This window comes from Giraffa tippelskirchi, chromosome 1, assembly GCF_054371585.1.
Source record: "Giraffa tippelskirchi isolate mGirTip1 chromosome 1, T2T-mGirTip1v1.2.pri, whole genome shotgun sequence".
Lineage (NCBI taxonomy): Eukaryota > Metazoa > Chordata > Mammalia > Artiodactyla > Giraffidae > Giraffa > Giraffa tippelskirchi.
In genome coordinates this window covers 18511127-18534217 of record NC_137275.1, presented here as the reverse complement: position 1 = coordinate 18534217, position 23091 = coordinate 18511127, and the positions used below count along the sequence as shown (strand labels likewise).

Genomic DNA, 23091 nt, shown 5'->3' with positions numbered 1-23091 from the left:
AAAAAAATCAAGTCTAACACTGTTTCCACTGTTTCCCCATCTATTTCCCATGAATTGATGGGACCAGATGCCATGATCTTAGTTTTCTGAACGTTGAGCTTTAAGCCAACTTTTTCACTCTCCTCTTTCACTTTCATCAAGAGGCTCTTTAGTTCTTCTTCACTTTCTGCCATAAGGGTGGTGTCATCTGCATATCTGAGGTTATTGATATTTCTCCCGGCAATCTTGATTCCAGCTTGTGTTTCTTCCACCCCAGCATTTCTCATGATGTACTCTGCATATAAGTTAAATAAGCAGGGTGACAATATACAGCCTTGACGTACTCCTTTTCCTATTTGGAACCAGTCTGTTGTTCCATGTCCAGTTCTAACTGTTGCTTCCTGACCTGCATACACGTTTCTCAAGAGACAGGTCAGATGTTAATTACATGTTAATTACATCTCAATAAAAGGGAAAAAAAGAATTGGGTGAGCTCAACAGTCTAACACTTTCGGGATGGGGCTTAGGTCCAGAACTCTGTCAGGCCGTGTTTTATGTTTCTTAGGGGAAGGTCCTCTGCCTGATATCTCACGAAGGGATCTTGCCTTCCAAACATTTCTCACATTTGCCTCAGTACTGTGCTTGTGCAGTGCCCAGAGGAATAGAGACATTCCCATTGCCCTGTATGTTTTGACTTATCAAGCTTACAAAACAGGTTGCATGATTGTTTTGTTGCTGCTTGCTGATAAAATTTGTGCTTTATAGCAAGAGAAGAGAAGGTAATGAAGCTGCTAACTAGTCCAAGGAAGCAAAACCCCAAATCCAGAGGACTAAATCTGTTCAGCTAATAAGTAACTACTTGCCAATCATCTTCTAAACGTTATTTTTATTTAATTGTATGATTCCAAATGTACCAATTAGGGCATTTTGGTTGCTTTTAAAATTTTGGTAAGAATAAAGACAATGATTATGAATTATTACATACCTGGAAATCTTTTTTTTTAAAAAAGATGTGTCTTTTAAGAGTGTAAACCTAGTTTCAGAATTATAACTTTCTTATTTATATTTAAGGTTCTAGCATCTTGGACAGAGCTGTTATTGAACACAATTTGTTGTCTGCAAGCAAATTATATAATAATATTACCTTTGAAGAACTTGGAGCCCTTTTAGAGATTCCTGCAGCTAAGGTATTTTCTTATTTCCAATACATAAAAAGGAAGTTAAGAGACTAAATCATTGATATAAAGAGAAAATAAAATACATACAGTTGGACCTCAATAACTGTGGATGAAAAATTTGTGGGTATGGAGGGGGCCAGCTGTATTCATTGTCCTACTCCATTTTATGTAAGGGTCTGGAGCCTCCATGGATTTTGGTATCCAGGGCCCTCATGGAACCAACCTCCCAGGGCTGATATTGAGGGATGACTGTAATCGGTAAATATTGTATGCATTGTATGTATGCAACAAAAACATACATAAAAAGCCTCAGATAAATGGAAGTAAATTATTTGAGTGTTAAACTAGTACTATAATGGAATTAATTGTCTTCGGTTTTGGGTTTTTTTTAAGTTGTATTTTATGGTAAAGTGACCTAGAATGGAAATCTTTCTTTTTTTTTTAGAATGGAAATCTTAAAGGGGTTCCAGGTTATGATTCCCATTTTGTATGAATATCTTTGTTTCATATCTGTTCAAATCCACTTCAAAGTGGTTTCTGATTTTTAACTAACATTTGCCTCAATTCTTTTTCCTGCCCTTTAATGATGTGGTAATACTCTAAGCTATTCTATTGTAACTTCTGTGGTTGATTTAACTTAAGAAGTTGCCTGTGTTATTAGGGAGTTGATTTCATTCTTAGTCATGATAAGGTTTGGTTGGCTATGTATAAATTCCGGAAAAGTGCCAGTATTATTTAGAGGGTATTTCAGGTGTCATCTACAAAACATTCTTTGAATTTTAAATAACATAAAAGCAAGCAAACAACCTTACTTTTACTAACTTATAGACCTTGAAGTCATGTAGTTATGGTCACATCCCCTTTTATCTGTTAGAAAATACTAAATTAAAATTTCACTAACACAATTTCTTTACATGTATGCATTTATTACACAGTAAAGGCAGTGGAACAATTTTGGAACCAAGGCTTTAGTTACCATTAATAGGTGGCTTTCTTCTTAGACTTTGAGGTATGATTCCTTGCTGAGACTAAGGGCAGTGAATATATTTTTAGCAGTAAATGCTAGTCACAGTCTGTTCAGGAGTGAATTAGGGTTGATTATGAACATGGTCAAATTACTATAATGACTGTCACAACCCAGTTTCCTTAACAGACAGTAAACATGAAGTATATCTTTAGGAATTAGAGGACCTTCTGCTCCCCTTCAATTGTCTTTTAAATCCTTTCATTTCTCTTTTAAATTTGAACGTTCTTCCTCCTTTCAGTTTTTACTTCAAAAAAATTACTGTCTTAAATAGTTTTGGGGGTGATAAACAATGTGAAAACTGAAATGAAATAGAATAAGGAAAGCTACTGAGCAGAGAGAAAACTTGCTAAGAGGGCTAGGTGCTTGTTCAAAATCTTACAAGAGAAACAGATCCCAGTTAACGTAAAATAATGGATTGTACCCGGAAAGAATTGGGGGATTAAATAGTCAGATTTACAAGATTTGCTCTTGTAACGAACGGCAGATGAACACACACTTAAGGCTTAGTGATGGTCAGCTAACCCAAGAGCTTTCAGTTCTGTTGATGAGCATATGTGAATAACTTGATATGATAATTAAAATGTCTAAGATTTTTTTTTTTTTAAACAGGCAGAAAAGATAGCATCGCAAATGATCACAGAAGGACGTATGAATGGATTTATTGATCAGATTGATGGAATAGTTCATTTTGAAAGTAAGTTTTGCTTGGTTATAGCATAATGAAATGACAGTGTTGTGTATTTGTGATTAAAACGTGCTGAGCAATTGCTGAGCATTTTCCTTTGACCCAGAATCTTACTACTGGAATGAACTTGTTTCCCAAAGAAATTGTTGTTCAGCCACTCAGTCGGGTCCGACTCCTTGAGACCCCATGGACTGCAGCACGCCAGGCTTCCCGTCCTTCACCATCAGCAGGAGCTTGCTCAGACTCATGTCCATTGAGTCACTGACGCCATCCAACCATCTCATCCTCTGTCGTCCCCTTCTCCTCCTGCCTTCAATCTTTCCCAGCATCAGGGCCTTTTCCAGTGAGTCTCTTCTTTGCATCAGGTGGCCAAAGTACTAGAGCTTCAGCTTCAGCATCAGTCCTTCCAGTGAATATTCAGGGTTGATTTCCTTTAGGATTGACTGGTTTGATCTCCTTGCAGTCCAGTGCAAGGGGGAAAATTTGAAACTGGGATTTTTATCTTAATTCATTCATTTACTCACCAAAGATTTATTGACCACATACCAAGTATCGAGTGTGTAGAAAGGACAGTTGCATTTCCTGTTCAACAGCTCACTAAACTGATGGAGGCAGACAGATAAGTAGATCTCGCGGCTTTCTCATTTGTCTTAATACCCCCTCAGCCCCTCTTTCCACCTCATTTGTGCCCTGGACCTTACTGTACCAGAACCATTCTGCTTGGACAGTTGTAACTTGAAATATCCCACTCTGGCTGTGGCCTTTCCCCAGCCTTTCTAGTGGTCTTTCTCAGGTGTGACTTTCATTTTCTTCCCGTCATCCTAGCCCTTTAAAATTCTTTTAATTTACTTTATTATTTTAAAAAGTTATGTATATTTGGCTGTGCCCAGTCTCAGTGCAGTACGTGGAATCTGGGATCTTCAATCTTCATTGTGGCATGGAGGATCTTTTTTTTTTTTTTAAAGTTGCAGCATATGAACTCTTTAGTTGTGGCATGTGGAATCTAGTTCCCTGACCAGGGATTGAACCCGGGTCCCCTGCATTGGGAGTACAGAATCTTACCCAAGAGACCTCCAGGGAAGTCTCCCTTTTTAAAGTTTTACCGTTCTTCCTGTCCAGCTTAGAGTTCATGGTTCATCATTTCAGTTACTCTTCCGCAGAGGCCCAAGACCACTTGCCTGCTAACTTTGTTCCTGCTGTTCAGCAGGTCTTCACCTTGAATGACCCCATCCTTCGGCTTTTCCAGGCCTGTCCTTGAGTAGCTAAACGAGGGTTGCTGGAGAAGAGTCAGAGTCCCAGATTGATTGATACCGCTACAAATCTAGGGTCCTGGGTTCTCGACACTGCCTGGGATTCTTCATACATTTCTCTAGTCCACTCTTTTTCCCTACTCTGAAGTGACTGTTTCAGCTTTCAGTTTCCTAAATCTCTGACTTTTGTCCTCCTTCACTCAGGAGAAAACTGCATTTCCTGTTCACAAGGAGAAGAAAAAAAAGCTATTCATATGCAATTATCTTAACTTCTTTATCAGATTTACAAACTCCTAAATGTTAAATATAGATTGAATTCTATCTTTTTCTTCTTTCGTGTTATACTGGAGGTGGTTTCCATCTCTCTTTCTAGTTCTTCCACTTGGGATCCCTTCTCTGAACTCTGCCACTCCCTACTCCCAACAGAAATCTTTTTAAAGAACTTGAGCTTAGCAATTATTTTGTCCATTTTCATCCTTTTTTTCCCCCTCTGTTGGCTTCTTTCTATCAATATTTAAACATACTCGGGTCTCTTCCGTTTTAGTAAAAATCCTTTTATCTTTCAGGCTTCATCTTGGCTTTGCATCATATCGAATAGGGTTGACCATTTACTCCTTTTTGATTGTCACCCACCCCCTTGACTTCTGTCCATCTCCTTCACCATGTTCTCCTACTTCTCCTCCTTTTTCTCCAGGTATTCTTCCCAGCCATCTCTGTAGACTCTGTAGTGCTTTACATTTAAATATTGGGGCTGCTTAGGACTTACTCCTCAGCCTTTTTCTCCTCGGTCTGCTGAGTTACCCTAGTAACCTAGTACCCTCTCATCTACTCCTATTGATCCATCTCTATGCAGACAATATTTAGATTTCTAGTGTAAATCTCTCTTCTGAGTCCCAGACTCAGCGCCTGTAATTGACAAGTATGTTTCCCACCTGGCAGCTTTGTGGGCATCTCAGAAGGAACATATCCAAAACCACATTCACCATTTCCCCTCCCTGCCTGCTTCTCAGAGCAACCAACCAGCTATCCAGAACTAGAGTGTTCACTTTCTCCAGCACCCTTATCCTTGACCCCTTCTTTTCTTTGCTGCCCAGAATCCTTTCAACTTTCTGTCTTATGTGTATCTAGAATCCACATACTTTTCTTCATTTGTTACTGTCATCAGTCTATTCTAAGCTCCTATCCCCTCTTCTGGGCTTAAGAAATAGCCTGTTAACTTTTTTCTCAAGTCTGCAATTGCTCCTTTCTAGTCCCATTGCCTTCCTATAGCCAGAGTGAGCGTGATCTTTGAAAAATGCAAACAGGCAGAAAAAAGAAATAAAAACCAAATGATTCAGTGTTACTCTATTCCATTACATGCTAATTGAATGGTTTCCCTGTTGCTTGTAGAGTAAAATTCTGCAAAGTCTCCAAGAAGTCCTGCATGATCCTTAATGAATTTCTCTTTCCAGTCCAGCCCACAGGTCTTTTTGTTTTCTCCGACATTGTTAAGCTCCTTCCCACATCAGACATTCCAGAATAGCCGTCCCTTCACAGCCAGCATTCTCCAGTCATCTTGCATTTGTCTCCGTGTCTTAGTTTCAACAGCGTTAATCAGTAATGATTTTCCTGACTCCTCAGTTTAGGAGTAGCTCTAAGTTATATGTTCTTGTCACCCTGAATTTCTTGCTAGCATTAATCATAATTATTTCCATTTCTGTAGCTCTTTGTCTAAATGCCTGTTTCTTTTACCAGGCTCAGCTTCCTAGTGATCAATATTAAGTGTTTCTTGTTCTCCATGGTATGTCCAACATTTTTTCCAGTGCCCTGCTTATTGTAAGTGGGGAATAAATAATTATTGAATTAACAAATATAGTATATGAGAAATAGTATAGCAGAGGGGTCACCAAGTAAAAGAACAATTTAAATTAATGTCTGACAACTTGATAGAATATGGAATATTTTCCTTTCTAATTTTCTTAGATTAAAAAAATTACAATGGTAAATCTGCTCTTATTAAGAAGTAAATATTATACCAGTGACTAAAGGAAGAGTCTGTAATATCTTTTTACTTTCTCTCGCATTCCTCTAACCCCGCCTGTCTGGCACAACTAGTATCAGTCTGAAATCTTGTCTGTCTTTCTACATGCTTATATAGATAAGTAAAAAAATGCAGGGATTTTTAAAAATAGCATCATACTTTAAAGTACATAGTATTCTACAAAGTGTTTTTTTTTTTTTTAAGTTAATGTACCATGAACATATTTTCAAGTCACTAGATATAAAATCTAATTTATTTGTTTTAATAGTTGTGTAGTTATTTCATGGAGTTCAACTATTCACCTGTTGATAGACATTCAGGTGGTTTCCTTGTGCGAATCTTTAAATCCTGGGACACTTAGTTCTCTAGAACAAAGTCTCAGAAGTTGCATACTTGGATGCTTCAGAGGATATATGTATTTTGATTAATAGCTACTACCAGTTTGTTTTCCAGAAAGCTGTAGCCATTTACAGTTCCAGCAACATGAGAGAATGAATCTTTAACAACTGGATATTCTTTTTCTTTTTATCTTTTGCCAGTTGTTGAGGGGAAATACTACCTTGTTGTCTTACTGTGCATTTCCTTGGCACTGGTGAAGTTTAAATCTTTCCATGTATTGGTTATTAGCATTTTCTCATCTGTGAATTGACGTTATTTTTTCTTACACATTTCCTTCCTTTCTCCTCCATACCTTTCCTATATCAATGTTACAGATACTTTTCTCATTCTATCAGTTGTGTTTCTATTAGACAATGTGTACCATAAACCCTAACCCCAGACACATTTAAAAGCTTTTTTGGCAGCCAAATATGTCCATTTTTAATTTTATGACTTTTGTGTTTTCTGTATTAATTAAGAAAGTCTCCTTCACTTTGGGGCTAAATTAATATTTAAATTTTCTTTAATATTTTATTTATTGTTTTATATGTACAAATTCAGTCTATAGTTCATTTTTGTGTATCATTTTCAGTCGTGGTCTAGCTGGGTTTTTTTTAAAGATAGATTGCCAATTATGTGAGTATCATTTGTCAAATAAAACATCCTTTCTGATATTTGGAGTGCATTAGGTTTCAAGTGGTGCTAGTTGTAAAGAACCCAACTGCCAATGCAGGAAATGTAAGAGACACAGGGTTTGATCCCTGGGTCGGGAAGATCCCGTGAAGTAGGGCACGGCAACCTACTCCAGTATTATTGCCTGGAGAATCCCATGGGCAGAGGAGCCTGGCGGGCTACAGTCCATAGGATTGCAAAGAGTCGGGCACAACTGAAGCGACTTAGCACACACACAGGTTTCACAAATTAGTTTGGATCTCTTTCTGTACTCTTTTCGGTTCCATGGATCTGTAACGATATTAGGTAATACATTTATAACAGATTTTGCTGTTGATAAAGCAGACCCTATTCCTCCACTTCTATTTTTTTAATTGAGTTGAGATTCATATATGTGAGATTAATCATTCAGTATCACTTAGTATGTTTATAGTGTTGTACAACCACCATCTCTGCCTGATTCCAGAACATTTTTATCTTCTCGAAAGGAAGCCCCATGCCCATTAAGCACTTACTCCTCATACCTCTCTCTCTCCAGGCCCTGACAACTAATTTCTGTTGTCTCTATGGATTTACCTGTTCTTGATATTTGATGTGAACGAAACCATACAATATGTGACCTTTTAGCTTCTTTTACTTAATGTAGTGTTTTCAAGTTTCACTCATGTTATAACATGTAGTCAGTACTTCATTCCTTTTTAAGGCTGAATGATACTTAGTTGTGTAGATATACTATAATCCTGCCCGGTTTTAATTTTCAAAATTATTTTGGCTATTCTCAAACATCAGTTTTTCCATATTAACTTTAGTAATTTTATCTTGTTCAGGAAGCAAAACAGAGAAAAGGGGGATTATCTTAGAAATTTCTTTAAATTTATGTATTGATAGAAAAGGACTGATATTTTTAAGATATTACGTCTTTCCATCTGGGAATATGATTTGTATCTACTCAAGTTATTTTATGTCCTTTATTAAGATTTTATAGTTTTTTTCTCTTCATTAATTTTGTGCCCAAATTTGTAAATGTTGATGCTGTTTTGGATGGAATTTGCCTCCTGGTTTTTCATTTCTAACTGAAGATTGCTGGTGTGGAGAAAAGCCTGCTAGATCATGAGGTTTTTTGTTTGGGGTTTAAATGTTAACATATTCTTTAAGAGTCCAGTAGAGACAACGTCGAATAGATAAATAGACTTACTTTCCCCAGTAGGTGGCAGTGTCTTATGAAGGTATAAAGTGAAAGAAAGTGAAAGTTGCTCCGTCCTGTCGGATTCTTTGCAACCCCATGGACTATACAGTCCATGGAATTCTCTAGGCCAGAATAGTAGAGTGGGTAGCCTTTCCCTTCTCCAGGGGATCTTCCCAACCCAGGGATCAAACCCAGGTCTCCCGCATTGCGGACAGATTCTTTACCAGCTGAGCCACAAGGGAAGCCCAAGAATATTGGAGTGGGTAGCCTATTATCCCTTCTCCAGTGGATCTTAAGGTATAAACTGAGTGGTAAAAGCACTTCAGTGCTTTAACTTCAGTGACGTCATCTTGTTGTTGTGGCTGAGGTGGTTTGATTGGTTTTATTTTGTATATTTTTGTTTTGTTTTACACTCTATGCCAGTGATTAGAGTACTTTTCTCAACTGTTGTTTAATTAGCTTAATTTTATCAGCCAGGAGTTTTGGAGTAAACCTAATCGGTGTTTCTGTGTTTTGTCTTCTAACTCACACTCACTGTGGTTGCAAAGGAGTAACTTCAGCTTTGTACTTTATTCCTTTTTTCTTCAGCACGAGAAGCCCTGCCGACATGGGACAGACAGATCCAGTCACTCTGTTTCCAGGTGAATAACCTTTTGGAGAAAATTAGTCAGACGGCGCCAGAATGGACAGCACAAGCCATGGAGGCCCAGATGGCTCAGTGACTCCTTGCAGACCGTCTGTGCACACTACATCTTTTTCCATGTTGTATGGATTCAGTTCACTCTCTCTCAAAAACATTTGCATCATGACCTTACATATTTCAATCCCTTTTATGCTGGATTCTATTTAAAGAAGACATTATTAGAGCAAGAAGTACAAGCATTTAAAAATATGTAGTTCCCATTTATTCAGGGTCTCTGTGTATCAAGCTAACTCAGATGTTTTGAAAGCTTTTTCTTTAAAAAGAGTAAGTGAAATATCTGTGGCTAAGAAGTTTGGGATTTGTGATAACTTTGTAGTCATGTAAAACTTAAGTGCTTTGTGCCTCTCCACATGTGGTTATTCTAATAAATGGAGAAGTGAGCCAAATAAAAGTAGTACTTTGTTTTTAATTAGTGAATAGTGTTTTGTTCCTTTTCCCTTTCACTTAAGCAGACAATTATTTGTCCCATATGCAAGAAACGAAAAGATAAGCCAAAAAGCCTCTTCCCTAGGTATTCACAGTCACAGAGCCAAGAGTCAGCACATGAAATACTTGTACCAAGTCTGAGAGCACACAGTGGGGAATTTTTTATTTAGCAGAGAAAGATCAGCAAAGACTCCTTAGAATCATTCCAGTCTCCCTTCATAGAGAAAATGGGGAAGGACTTTTAAAAAAGAATTTGTAGGCAACTACCAGTTTCAACTCAAACATGTAAGGAGCTCAAGTAGTCACTCCATCCTCACAGCAAGAAAAGGCTTAACAGGTGGAAAAAAAATCAATTCCTTTTCTTAGACCCACCAGAGAATTGAGGTCATAGGGCACACCACCACTCCCAAAACTAGAGAAATAAACAGAGTCACAGTAGAGGTCAGCTTACCAGGAGCAGACCTGTTTGGGCCAGTAACTGTTGAACAGTGAAATGGTAACTTTGACAAATTACTGGGGGCTTAAAGCTCAACATTCAGAAAACTAAGATTATGGCATCTGGTCCCATCACTTCATGGGAAATAGATGGGCAAACAGTGTCAGACTTTATTTTTTGGGGCTCCAAAATCACTGCTGATGGTGATTGCAGCCATGAAATTAAAAGACGCTTACTCCTTGGAAGGAAGATTATGACCAACCTAGATAGCATATTGAAAAGCAGAGACATTACTCTGCCAACAAAAGTCCGTCTAGTCAAGACTATGGTTTTTCCAGTAGTCAATGTATGGATGTGAGAGTTGGATGGTGAAGCAAGCTGAGTGCCAAAGAATTGATGCTTTTGAACTGTGGTGTTGGAGAAGACTCTTGAAAGTCCCTTGGACTGCACGGAGATCCAACCAGTCCATCCTAAAGGAGATCAGTACTGGGTGTTCATTGGAAGGACTGATGTTGAAGCTGAAACTCCAATACTTTGGCCACCTCATGCGAAGAGGTGACTTATTGGAAAAGACCCTAATGCTGGGAAGGATTGGGGGCAGGAGGAGAAGGGGACGACAGAGGATGAGATGGCTGGATGGCATCACCGACTCAATGGACATGGGTTTGGGTAGACTCCGGGTGTTGGTGATGGACAGGGAGGCCTGGCGTGCTGTGATTCATGGGGTCGCAAAGAGTCGGACACGACTGAGCGACTGAACTGAACTGAACTATGCACTAGGGCTTCTGTGGTGACTCAGTGGTGAAGAATGCCTGCAATGCAGGAGATGTGGGTTCGATCTCTGCTTTGGGAAGATCCCCTGGAGTGGGATATGGCAACCCACTCCAGTATTCTTGCCTGGGAAATCCCATGGACAGAGGAGTCTGGTGGGCTGCAGCCCATGGTGTTGCAAAAGAGTTGGACATGACTTAGCAGCTTAACAATAGCAATAAGTTTGGATTGGCAGGACAGTTAAACCCCCCTGGCACTCTAGGAAGTTCTCATGATTAAGATGAGGAATCCCCTTGTGTTTCAAGGGAGGAGAAAGCAACTATTTTGAAATACTTCCAGATCATTTTCCATGACAAAGGCCTGCCCTCTGAAGGAAATTACTCTACCAAGGCCTTAATTGACCTGGGGAAAAGCCACCTGGATAATTTCAGTCCCTGTTAGCCTACTTGTGACACGACTTAACAACTAAACAACATTTTTTTTTTTTTTAGCCTTGTATCATGGGAGAAGAGAAAGAGTCTAAGAAATATTTCTGAAGGTCACAGCCCAGGGACCTAGGCTAAAGAAAGGACAGAGATACAAAATTATTGAATGCTCTCCACACCCTTCCACCATGACAACAATTCCAGTGTAGTATCTGTGAATTACGAGTAAGAGTTCCAAGACAGGCTCTTTAAGAGAATTCTTAGGGGAAAAAACACAACAGGGAAGAAGACAGGAAAAATAGAGGAATCAAGCCTCCGCCTTGATTAAACTGACAGCTATAGAAAATGTAAAGTGCTGCCTAGCTCCTATCCAGATCAACATAAAACCTTATACTAGAAGCCTGATTGCCTCAGTTCACGTTTCCTGATACATCATCTGGCCTCCAAACAAAAAATTACAAAGGATGATAAAAAGCAAGAAAAGAAACAACACAATTAGAAGACACAAATCAAGCATAACCAGACTCAGACATGGCATGGACGTTGAAATTCTCAGAAGTTTAAAGCAGTGATGTTTAATTTGCTAAGGGCTCTCATGGGAAAAGTAGACAACATGTCAAGGACCGATGGGTAGTGTAATCAGAGAGATTGAAATTTCAGAACTATAAAATTTTAGAAATATATATGATTGATACACTAAGAAAGGATGGAGAAAATGGAATCACAATATTTTTAATTAAAACCAGAGCATCAACAACAAAAAATGTGAGGCAAAAACTGATAGAACTGTAAGGAGAAATAGATGAATCCTCTATACTTGAAAACTTCAGCACCATTCTGTCAGCAGTGGACAGATTGAGCAGGCAGAAAATTACTAAGTACATAGTTGAACTCAACAGCACCATCAATCAACTGGATCTAATCTGATATTTCTAGACCACATCCAACAATAGTACACTCAAGCTCAAGTAGAACATTCACCAGAGTAGAACATATCCTGGGTCATAAAACATACCTTAACAAGTTAAAAAGGATAGAAATCATAAAATGTATGCTCTCTGACCACAATGAAATGAAACTGAAAATAACAGAAACATAGCTGGAAATTTCCCCAAAACTTAGAGATTAAACAACATATTTCTAAATAACACACAGATTAAAGAAGAAATCTCAAGAAGAATTTGAAAATATTTTGAACCAAATGAAAATACAACTTATCAAAATTTGTGGGATGCAGTGCATGTACTAGGAAAGAAGAAAGATCTAAAATCAATAATTTAAGCTTCCACAAGAGGAAACTAGAAAAAAAGAAAAAGTAAGCAGAAGGGATGAAATAATAAAAATCAGAGTAGAGTGTAAATCAGTGAAACTTGAAAACAGGAAGTTAATAAGAGAAAATCAATGAAATCAAAGCCTGTTTCTTTGAAAAAATGAATAAAATGGTTGACTCTAGCCAGACTAAGATAAAAAGAGAAGACACAAATTACTAATATCAGAAATAAAGGAGGTCATCACTACAGATCCTATGAAGATTAGAGGAATAATTAAGGAATATTATAAACAGCTCTATGCTGACAAATTTGATAACTTAGATGATATGGACCAATTCTATGAGAGATATAATCTACCAAATTCTCACAAGAAGAAATAATCTAAATAGGCCTGTAACTATTAAATTTTTTAAATCAATGATTAATAACCTTCCATAACAAAAAGCACTGGGCCCAGATGATTTCACTAGTGAATTTTATCAAGCATTTAAGGAAGAAATCACACCAATTCTTTACAATATCAGAAAACAGAAGCATAGAGAACACTTCTTCATTCATTTTTTTTTAAGGCAAGCAGCATCCTTCCAGATAAAGATATTACAAGAAAGGAGAACTGCAGTTCTGTATCTATCATGAACAGAGATGCAAAAATTCTTAACAAAATATTAGTGAGTCAAATCCAGCCATACATAAAAAGAATTATATGCCATGACCAAGTGGGATTTATTCCAGGTGTATAAATTGGTTCAACATTAAAAAATCAATTAATGTAGTTCATTACATCTATAAGCTAAAGAAGAAAAGTTCTTTGATCATATCAGTAAGTACAGAAAAAGCATGTTTATAAAACCCAACACCTATTCATGATAAAAAGATTTCAACAAGCTAGGAATACAGAGGAATTTCCTCAATTTAATAAAGAATATGTACAAAAACCCTATAGCTAACATCATCATGGTGAGAAACTAGATTGCTAGATTCTTTCCCCTAAGATCAAGAATAAGGCAAAAGCTGTCCACTCTCACCATTCCTATTTTTTTGGCCGTGCCTGGGGGCTTGTGGAATCCCTCACCAGTTATTAAACCTGCACCCTTGGCACTGGAAGCATGGAGTCCCAACTGCTGGACTATCAGAGAATTCCCTCACCGCTCTTACCGAGCACTGTATTATAAGTCCTAGGTGATGCCATAAGACCGGAAAAGAAAGCTAACCTTTAAATACAGATTGGCTGCTGATGGTGACTGCAGCCATGAGATGAAAGACATTTGCTCCTTGGAAGAAAAGCTATGACCAACCCAGACAGCATATTAAAAAACGGAAACATTACTTTGCTAACAAAGGTCTGTATAGTCAAAGCTATGGTTTTTCCAGTAGTCGTGTATGGATGTGAGAGTTGGACCATAAAGAAAGTGCCGAAGAATTGATGCTTTTGAACTGTGGTGTTGGAGATGACTCTTGAGAGTCCCTTGGACTGCAAGGAAATCAAACAAGTCAATCCTAAAGGAAATCAGTCCTGAGTATTCATTGGAAGGACTGATGCTGAAGCTGAAACTCCGATACTTTGACCACCTGATGCATAGAAGTGACTCCTTGGAAAAGACCCTGATGCTGGGAAAAATTGAAGGCAGGAGGAGAAGGGGACGACAGAGGAGGAGATGGTTGGATGGCATCACTGACTTGATGGACATGAGTTTGAGCAAAGGCTCTGGGAGTTGGTGATGGACAGGGAAGCTTGGTGTGCTGCAGTCCATGGGGTCGCAAAGAGTCGGACACGACTAAGCAACTGAACTGAACTGGGAAGGAAGAAATGAAACTATCTCTGTTCACAGTTGACACGATTATCTATGTAGAAAATCTCAAGGAACCAGAAGAAAAAATTCTTGCAACTAGTAAGCAGTTATAGCAAAGTTGCAGGATACAAGGTTAATATACAAAAGTCAGTTGTTTTCAGGATTTCCCTGGTGGTCCCGTGGTTACAAATCTGCCTTCCAATGCGGGGTTGCAGGTTTGATTCCTGGTCCAGGAACTAAGATCCCGTGTGTTGTGGGGCAACTAAGCCTATACGCTGCAACTACTGAGCCCGGTGCCACAACTAGAGAAGCCCACACAGTGCAACGATAGATCCTGTGTGCCACAGTGAAGATCCCGAGTGCTGCAACTAAGACCCAACACAGCCAGACAGATATATTTTAAAAAGTCAATTAGCATTTGGAATTGGAAATTTGAAATAACTACGTGTGTTTGAAGAAGGGAAAACAGGAAATTTGGAAAGGGAAAACATGGTGGGAGAACAGGCTAAAGAGGTAGATTGAGGTTACATCGTGAAGGATCAAGGAAATTTTTTTAGGATGTTTACAATTTTTTCATGGCAACAGTGTACAGGATGGACTGGGGAGAAAGCAGTGTGAGCTGGAGTTACTAGAAGCCGAGAAACTAATTCGGGAGCTATAAACATGATTCTCAAAAGATGTAATGCGGGCTTGGACTACATTCTTGGCAGTGGAGACAAAGAGGAGAGGACAGATTAATTCATTCAATAAACAATCTCTTCAGTTGCTCAGTCATGTCTGACTCTGCGACCCCATGGACTGCAGCATGCCGGGCTTCCCTGTCCATCACCATCTCCCGGAGTTTGCTCAAACTCATGTCCATTGAGTTGGTGATGCCATCCAATCGTCTCATCCTCTGTTGTCCCTTCTCCTCCTGCCTTCAATCTTTCCCAGCATCAGGGCCTTTTCCAGTGAGTCAGTTCTTGGTCTCAGGTGGCCAAAGCGATTTGCATATGTATCTACTAGGTGTCAGGCATTTTCTAGGCACTGCAGATACAGGAACAAACAAAACAGATCATCCACTAGGGGTATCAAGTGGAGTTTAAGTGACAGAAGTTTGTGTCTGAGTAGATGTGAGGAGAAGGGAGAAGGGTATGATGAGACAATTCAGGTTTCAACGATATTTAGATTTCTTACCTTGAAAACCTGGGTAGTGAAATCGTTTGACCTGTTGGGTAGAGAATGGGTAAGGGACACCAAGAAGTGCTTGTTTTGTAGGCAGTGGAAGAGACATTCTGAAGATCAACAGTAAGGAAGAAACTAGAAATACAGTCCTCCTTGGTGTATAGGAGGCATTTGAAGCTATGAGAGTAGATGATTCTAAGAAGACTATGAGGTGTGAAAGGAGTGGACCCAGGATAGAACCTTGCAAAATGCCTACATCTATAAGGCAAGTGAAAAAAGGGGGCAAAGGACTCAAGTTTGAGTGCCTATTAAGTTCCAGGTGGTTTTACATTTTTTTCTCACTGAAATTTCACAATATACTTATAGTGAAATACCTACTTACAGTAGATATTTCTACTAATAGATATTTCTACTTATAGTAGATATTTCTACTTATAGTAGATATTTCTATTGGTCTGAAGGTTGCCTTCCCCCACCCTCCACTCCAACAAATGAAATGGACTCAAAAGTGTAGGGGGAGAAACAAAGGGAATTAGGAAGTGAGATTTTCAGCAGGGCAAAATGTTGCAGAGAATAAACAGGACGAGAAATGTGAAAAAAGAAATGATTGCTTCACACATTTATCTATCAGTATTTAACCAAAATTGAATCGTATTGAATTTGATAATTGAATTTTTATTACTTGCTTTGATACCTCATGTGCAAAAGAGAAAGTCAATAACACAACAATGAAACCATCAAGTATGCAGTTGGGAAGCAGGGCATAGTGCGTTGTTGCTTTGTCAGCATTAATAATGCTTATAGATAACATGAAAAGGAGGGAAAGCGTTAGTTAAATGTACTATAAGTGTCTTAGAACAGGGGTCCCCAACCTCTGGAATATAATGCCTGATGATCTGAGGTGGAGCTGATGTAATAATAATAGAAATAAAGTGCACAATAAATGTAATGTGCTTGAATCACCCAGAAACCATCCTTCCCTCTCTCTCCTCTACCCGTCCCCCCCCCCCCACTCCTATCCCCAGCCCTCTTTCATAGCAAAATTGTCTTCCATGGAACTGGTCCCTGGTTCAAAAAGGTTGGGGACCACTGTCTTAGAAGAGTTGTCTGTAGTCTTTTTCTTTCTCTCTTAAACTTCCTAGATGAAAGAGAGCTGAATTGCTGTGGACCAAAATCTCCTGTTAGGAAAACAAACTACAGGAACAAAATTATGATATTGATCCTTGGAATTGACTAATGACATGAAGATATTTTATTGAGAGCAAAGAACCATAAAGAGTCATGCTAGTAAAATCTTTTATTTGATTATATTTTAAAATGTAATACAGAATTTATAAGCCGGAAAACTTAATAGCAAGGAGACACTACGCTGGACCATTTGGCAAAACTAAGGGATAACACTCCTTTGAAATAAAAGTTCAGTGTTTTTAAACCCCACTGATTGTGATTAAAAATATCAGTTATATTTCAACTGCAGAAAGTGGAAAAGCTGAAGAGGTGTTGATTTTAGTTGCTTCAGTAAGAGCTCTTCACCGGGTCAGGAGAGAGACCACAGAACAAAGGCAGGGAAAGGAGCTCTTCACCTACGAGGGACACACAAAAAATATGGTTAAATTTTCTCAATCTACTTTTTAATTTTTAATAAAGATTTAATTTTAGAATCATTTTAGATTTATAGAAATGTTGCAAGAGTTCCCATATACCTGCACCAGTTTCCCTACTGGCTAGCATCTTACTATGGTAGGTGTATCACAACTAATGAACCGATGTTGATAGATTATTAATCAAAGCCTGTCCTTTATTCAGATTACTCAGTTTTTACATAACGTCCCTTTGCTGTTGCAAGATCCCATTCAGACAGCATATTACCTTTACTCATTATGTTTCCTTAGGCTCCTCTAAACCGTGACTGGACATTTCTTGTTTCTGATGACCTTGACAGTTTTGAGGAGAATCTGCCTTAATTTTTGTATTTTGCAGAATGGGCCTCAGTTTTTTTTGTCTAATGTTTTTCTGATGGTTAGACTGGAGTTGTGGGGTGTTGAGAGGAAGACCACAGAGGTAAAGCGCCAGTTTCATCACTTCATTTCAGGGGTACGTGCTATCAACAGGACAGCACTGATGATCATAACCGACTAAAGTAATTTTGTCAGGTTTTTGCACCTGATTAGCCTTCCAAGGTTATTCCTGCCCCCACCCACTCCGCCTTTTCATACTGTACACTTTGAAAGTATGCAAACCCATGCTTAAGAGGTGGGAAATAATCCTTTCTTTCCTTACAGAGCGGCATACCTTCATTAATTATTTAAAATTCTGTACTTCTGGGAAATTCGTCTACTCTCCCTTTTTAGTTGGTTCTTGTATCTCTTTGCCTCAGTCTGTTTTTAACATAAATCACATTATTCGTTGATCTTTATCTTTTGATTCTCCCATTACAGATATTTGGATATCTAAAATTTTATTGTCAATGAATAACGTAGGGTCCAAGATGATGAGCAAGAGTCAGGACCACCAAGATATTTTGCATCAAACCAGCTTAAAAATTCAGAGAGATAATTTCCTTGAAGTAAAAAAAAAAAAAAAAAAAAGCTTAGATGCCAGGATTTATGTGTGGGTAGCTCTTAATATTTTATCCAAATTGTCTCATGTGTTTAAACAGTGTTGAAATGATGTAAGGCCACCTCTTTGCTGCTGACCTTACCCTGTACAGTCTGTGTACATACCACTACCAGGTTAATTTTTCTAAAACATAACTCTACATATGTTACTCCTTTACTTACAACCTGAAATAATTCCCCTGCCTGCATGCTAAGTCGCTTTAGTCGTGTCTGACTCTTTGCGACCCCATGGACCGTAGCCCACCAGACTCCTCTGTCCTTGGGATTCCCCAGGCAAGAATACTGGAGTGGGTTGCCATGCCCTCCTCCAGGGCATCTTCCTGACTCAGGGATTGGACCTGTGTCTCTTATGTTTCCTGCTTTGGCGGGCAGATTCTTTACCACTAGGGCCTCCTGCTGCTGCTGTTGCTGCTGCTGCTGCTGCTGCTAAGTCGCTTCAGTCGTGTCTGACCCTGTGCGACCCCATAGACAGCAGCCCACCAGGCTCCGCCGTCCCTGGGATTCTCCAGGCAAGAATACTGCAGTGGGTTGCCATCTCCTTCTCCAGTGCATGAAAGGGAAAAGTGAAAGTGAAGTCGCTCAGTCGTGTCCGACTCTTAGCGACCCCATGGACTGCAGCCTACCAGGCTCCTCCATCCATGGGATTTTCCAGGCAAGAGTACTGGAGTTGGGTGCCATTGCCTTCTCCCTCCTGGGAAGCCCCCAAATAACTCCCCAGGGCTTACCAAATAAAAGCCCAGATCATTAGCCTAGTATTCGTGACACTGCAGTAAAATTTCATTTCTCATTATTTCCCCCCTTATATGTTCCTGCCAAGAAGAACCTAAATTCATAAATATATTTTTCCTCTTTTTGCCTCTGTAGTTTCATTGGGCTTCCCTGGTGGCTCAACCAGAAAGCATCCACCTGCAGTGCAGTAGCCGTAGGAGACGTAGGTTCGATCCCTGGGTCGGGAAGATCCCCTGGAGGAGAGCATGGCAACCCACTCCAGTATTCTTGCCGGGGGAATTCCATGGACAGAGGAGCCTGGTGGGCTACCATCTATAGGGTCGCAAAGAATCAGACACGACTGAAGTGCCTTAGCACAGCGCAGCACATAGTTTCACTCATGTTGCTGTTGAGAGGCAACGCCCATTTCTATTCATTAAAATCCCAGCTTGAGTCAGAAATCTTCTGTTGATCCCGTCTGATCTATTTCTACCCTTGTCCCCCCTGCCCTGTACCCTGGGAGGCTGACCTGTATACCCCAGCAATACCATCTTTGCCTCTGCCTTCCTGGTGGGTTCAACCAATGGGAAGCCCAGAAGGACGTCAGAATGTGAGGTCAGAGCGCCTTCCCCGGTGACTTCTTCCGGTAGGGTTGCCCCGGGCTGCTCAGGTCCTCTCAGGGCGGCCATCATACAGCTTCCTCCTTCGGGATTCTAGTCACTGCTCCCTCCCCTGCTCCAGAGGCCCAGGGTGGTCATGGTTCCCATCTCCTGTTTCCTCCCACCCGCCCTGCAAGTCCCTGTACCTCCTGCCCACCCTGCAGGTGGTTTCATTAAATCCTTCTATCCGCACAGCTTGGGTGCCACCTATTTCCTCTTGAGACCCTGATGCTCACTTCCTCTTCAGAATCAAAAACCACTTCTTTCAAGAAACTTTCACTTGTACATGTCACAGAATATCATCTTTTCTTCCTCTCAGCATAAAATAGCACTTTGTCTAAAGGCACTGGTCAAAGTTTGCATTTTATTAATGCCGTTTTTTGGAGTATAAAGTTTCAAAGGACAAGAGGACCAACTTATCTCCTTTTTTTTCCCTCAAATCCCCTATCAGCGTCCTGCACGGTACTAGGTAATTGAGACATTATTTGCTACATACATGAATATTTAAAAATGTATCTTCCAAGAGTTATGTTTGTTAACCTATACAGAGTTCTCATTCACTTGAGAAAGGAATTTTTGCAAAGAATGGGAAAATTAATGTTTTCTTCCCATACTCAAGATATGTTCTATAGAAGATCGTCAAAATCATGTTGATCTCTACTTTACTACATCCTCAATAGCTAATTCTGAGAATCTTGGAAGAATGAGTTGAAAAATGACTTGATTGAATTTCAGATGATGACATTCTACATAACATTTCCAAATATTCTGTATAGTATTCCACCTCTTTCAAAGTCCACCATCTCCAATAGGACTTTTCTGTTTAACCTTACCTCAAGTATTGATGTGCTTTATGCCACATTCAATCCAAATATTGTGTAACATAATTTTCACTTGCTGTACTACTTTGTAATTATTTACCAGTTTCTTTTGTCAGTTTCTCTGTATTAGGAGGGAGCATGTTTTCCACTACTTTTGTAGCTCACCACACTCTTGTATTATATATATATATATATATATATATATGCTTTTGCAAGTGGTATTTCATTAATAGACCACTAGAATTTTGAGAAGTCTAGAAAAGTCATCCCTTTATTTATAAAAATACAGTTTCAAAATATAGAGTTATGAACTGAATGTTTGTGTCCTGCTCCCCAAACTGGGGTATTGAAACCCCAGCCCCCAATGTGATGGTATTAGGAGGTGGAGCCTTTGGGAGGTAATAAGGTTTAGGTGAGATCATGAAAGTGAGGTCCCTGTGATAGGATTACCGTCCTCATAAGAAGAAAGACCAAAACACATTCTCTCTCTAGTCTTTGAAGACACAGCAAGAAGGTAGCCAACTGCAAGCTAAGAAGAGCACCCTTGATCTTTGACTTCCCATCATCCAGAACTGTGAGACATAAGTTCCTGATGTTTAACTTGTTCAGGCTATTTTGTTATGGTAGCTTGAACAAGCCAATACAGCTATCTTCTTCATAAGAAGAAATAAAAATCTATCTTTATATTAAGATAACATTTGAAAGATTTAAAGAATTGCTATTATTGAATTATTGTTCAAAATAATACTTTGTTTACAAAGCCCTTAATTACATTTCTAAACATTCACAGATTCTGGGACTTACCATTGATTTTTTTTTTTTAGAAAGTGTGATTGGCTCTCCTTCTGTTGATGTCTCTCTTGATTTGGCAAACAGAACACAGAGGACAGCAAAGGGTCACCATATAGTCATCACAAATGGATCCCTGTTGGAAAATAGAAAAGAAACAGAAATGTAAAAATCCATCTGTGTGGAAATAAAGACTTGTGGGTTTTCAAGACATTTTGAAGAGAAGCAGAAGGTGCTGATCCTTTGAATTTGAAGTTTGGATGGATACATTCAGGAGAATGTTAGCTGATTTCTCCACATAACTCCTGTCTCTTTTTATCACATCAAATGTTTTCCTGTACTTTGTAATATTGAAAATAGAAGAAATCCAACCAGGGGCTTCCCTGGTGGCTCAGTGGTAAAGAATCTGTCTGCCAATGCAGAAGACCCAGGTTGGATCCCTGGTCTGGGAAGAGCCCATGTGCTATGGAGCAACTAAGCCCCTGCACCACAACTATTGAGCCCACACTCTGGACCCCAGGAGTGGCAACTACTGAAGTCCATGCTCTCTAGAGCCCGTGCTCTGCAACAAGAAAAGCTACTGCAATGAGAAGCCCACATACTGCATAGCCCCTGCGTGCCGCAACTGGAGAAAAGCCTTTGCAGGAACAAAGACCCAACACAGCCAAAAATAAGTAAATACATAAAATTTAAAAAGGAAAAAGAGTCCATGAGGCCCAACTGAAAGAGGTAAAAGATTAAAAAAGAAAGAAAGAAAATATCCAACAAACTATCAAAGGAAAGTAAAATAAACAGTTTTAGGAAGTAAAATCTCAAAATTCTTTTCTTCTATACCCGTTCCCTGTATCAGGAAGCTCCTAGAGGGTGCCCCCACCAGAATGAGGGAGCGAACTAAGAAAAAAGAGGATGTGGGGTGTAAGAAGCCAGAGCCTAACATGTGGGACCGGTTACAGGAATCTCCAGGTCATGACGATGGAGATGGCCGGGTGGAAGCAGAGTGCAAGGAGTGGAAAACTGGTTCAAAGGGTAGCAGGTCACAGAGTGATTTTATCAAGAAGATGAATATGATAGAATGTCTGTCTGATGTTAAGGAAAGAGATTTAGAAAACTGGAAAGAGTTTGGGATTGGATTACTCCTAAGTAATGGAAAACTCCTAATGAAAAAGTCAAGAGTTATTAATAGTAGGAAAAACTAGGTTTAGTAGAAAAGGCAATCCTTGTTCATTACACCATTCAACTCAGCTCTGAAGAGCAAACTTAGGTGTCATAATGTAAATGCTAAATATGGACTTAGCCAAAATTATATATGATCATATTGGAGGGGGGCTTCCCTTGTGGCTCAGCTGGTAAAGAATCCGCCTACAAGGCGGAAGACCTGGGTTCGATCCCTGGGTTGGGAAGATCCCCTGGAGAAGGGAAAGGCTACCCACTCCAGTATTCTGGCCTGGAGAATTCCATGGACTGTATAGTCCATCGGGTCGCAAAGAGTTGGACAAGACTGAGTGACTTTCACTTCACATATTGGAGGGAGTGGGGTAGAGGTAGGGTGCATGTCCGTGGTGCAGAAGGGGGAGAAAACAGAACTAAATTCTCATCTTCCACAATGGGAGGTCCATAGACAATGCCCCCAACTGAACAGTCACAAGGTAGCAGTACAAGTCTACAGTTTGGAGATATGGAGGTAAACAGGTCTGGGAAAGAGGAAATAGGGAATAGAGGTTTGGGGACTATTATTTTTCTCAACAAACCTTGTAAATTAGATAATTTTAACAACTATGCTTGCAGAGCTTTGTTAAATAACATTAAAGCTGCACTAGAAAATAGGGCTAGGGGGACTTAGTGAGCCAGAAATCTTGAGAAATTTTTGAAAAAAAAATGAAGCAGATGGGATTATGCTGATGGAGAAAGTAAAACAGAACTCAGGAACATGAAGCCTAATATAGTCAGGGGCACCGCATTAGATAAACCCCAAACCAAAACCAGTGAGATCAGAAAGGAGGAAGAACAGGCTGGGGAATGAAAGATGGGGGGTAAACCGAAGCCAGCTTGAGTGGCTGGGCCAGCCCAGAGCTGCCAGCTGTGGCCTTGCCTGGGACACCGTGCGGAGCAGTTTAACAGACAACCCTCATGTGGGC

The 23091-nt window shown here is 39.6% G+C and overlaps 2 protein-coding genes across 4 annotated transcripts in view; one reads left to right on the top strand and one right to left on the bottom strand.

Annotated features, from left to right (window-relative positions):
• COPS4 (COP9 signalosome subunit 4) overlaps nucleotides 1-9469 on the top strand; it is a 42261-nt gene extending 32792 nt beyond the window's left edge. The window contains exons 8-10 of one of the 3 annotated variants that reach the window (XM_081583291.1): nucleotides 1051-1166; nucleotides 2794-2878; nucleotides 8964-9469. In XM_081583291.1, coding sequence (XP_081439417.1) covers nucleotides 1051-1166; nucleotides 2794-2878; nucleotides 8964-9097 — 335 coding nt within the window. In that variant the 3' untranslated portion in view covers nucleotides 9098-9469. Of the gene's footprint in view, nucleotides 1-1050; nucleotides 1167-2793; nucleotides 2899-8935 lie in introns of all 3 variants that reach the window. The other 2 variants (XM_081583283.1, XM_081583301.1) reach the window with 2 other exon arrangements.
• Nucleotides 9470-16015: 6546 nt separating this feature from the next.
• The window catches only part of LOC145542835 (placenta-specific gene 8 protein), a 32234-nt gene continuing 25158 nt past the window's right edge, over nucleotides 16016-23091 (bottom strand). Inside the window, exons 4-5 of the mRNA XM_081582512.1 lie at nucleotides 20972-21092; nucleotides 16016-16944 (exon numbers count right to left, since the gene is read on the bottom strand). Of these exons, the coding sequence (XP_081438638.1) occupies nucleotides 20988-21092 (105 nt within the window). The 3' untranslated portion in view covers nucleotides 16016-16944; nucleotides 20972-20987. The remainder of the gene's footprint in view (nucleotides 16945-20971; nucleotides 21093-23091) is intronic.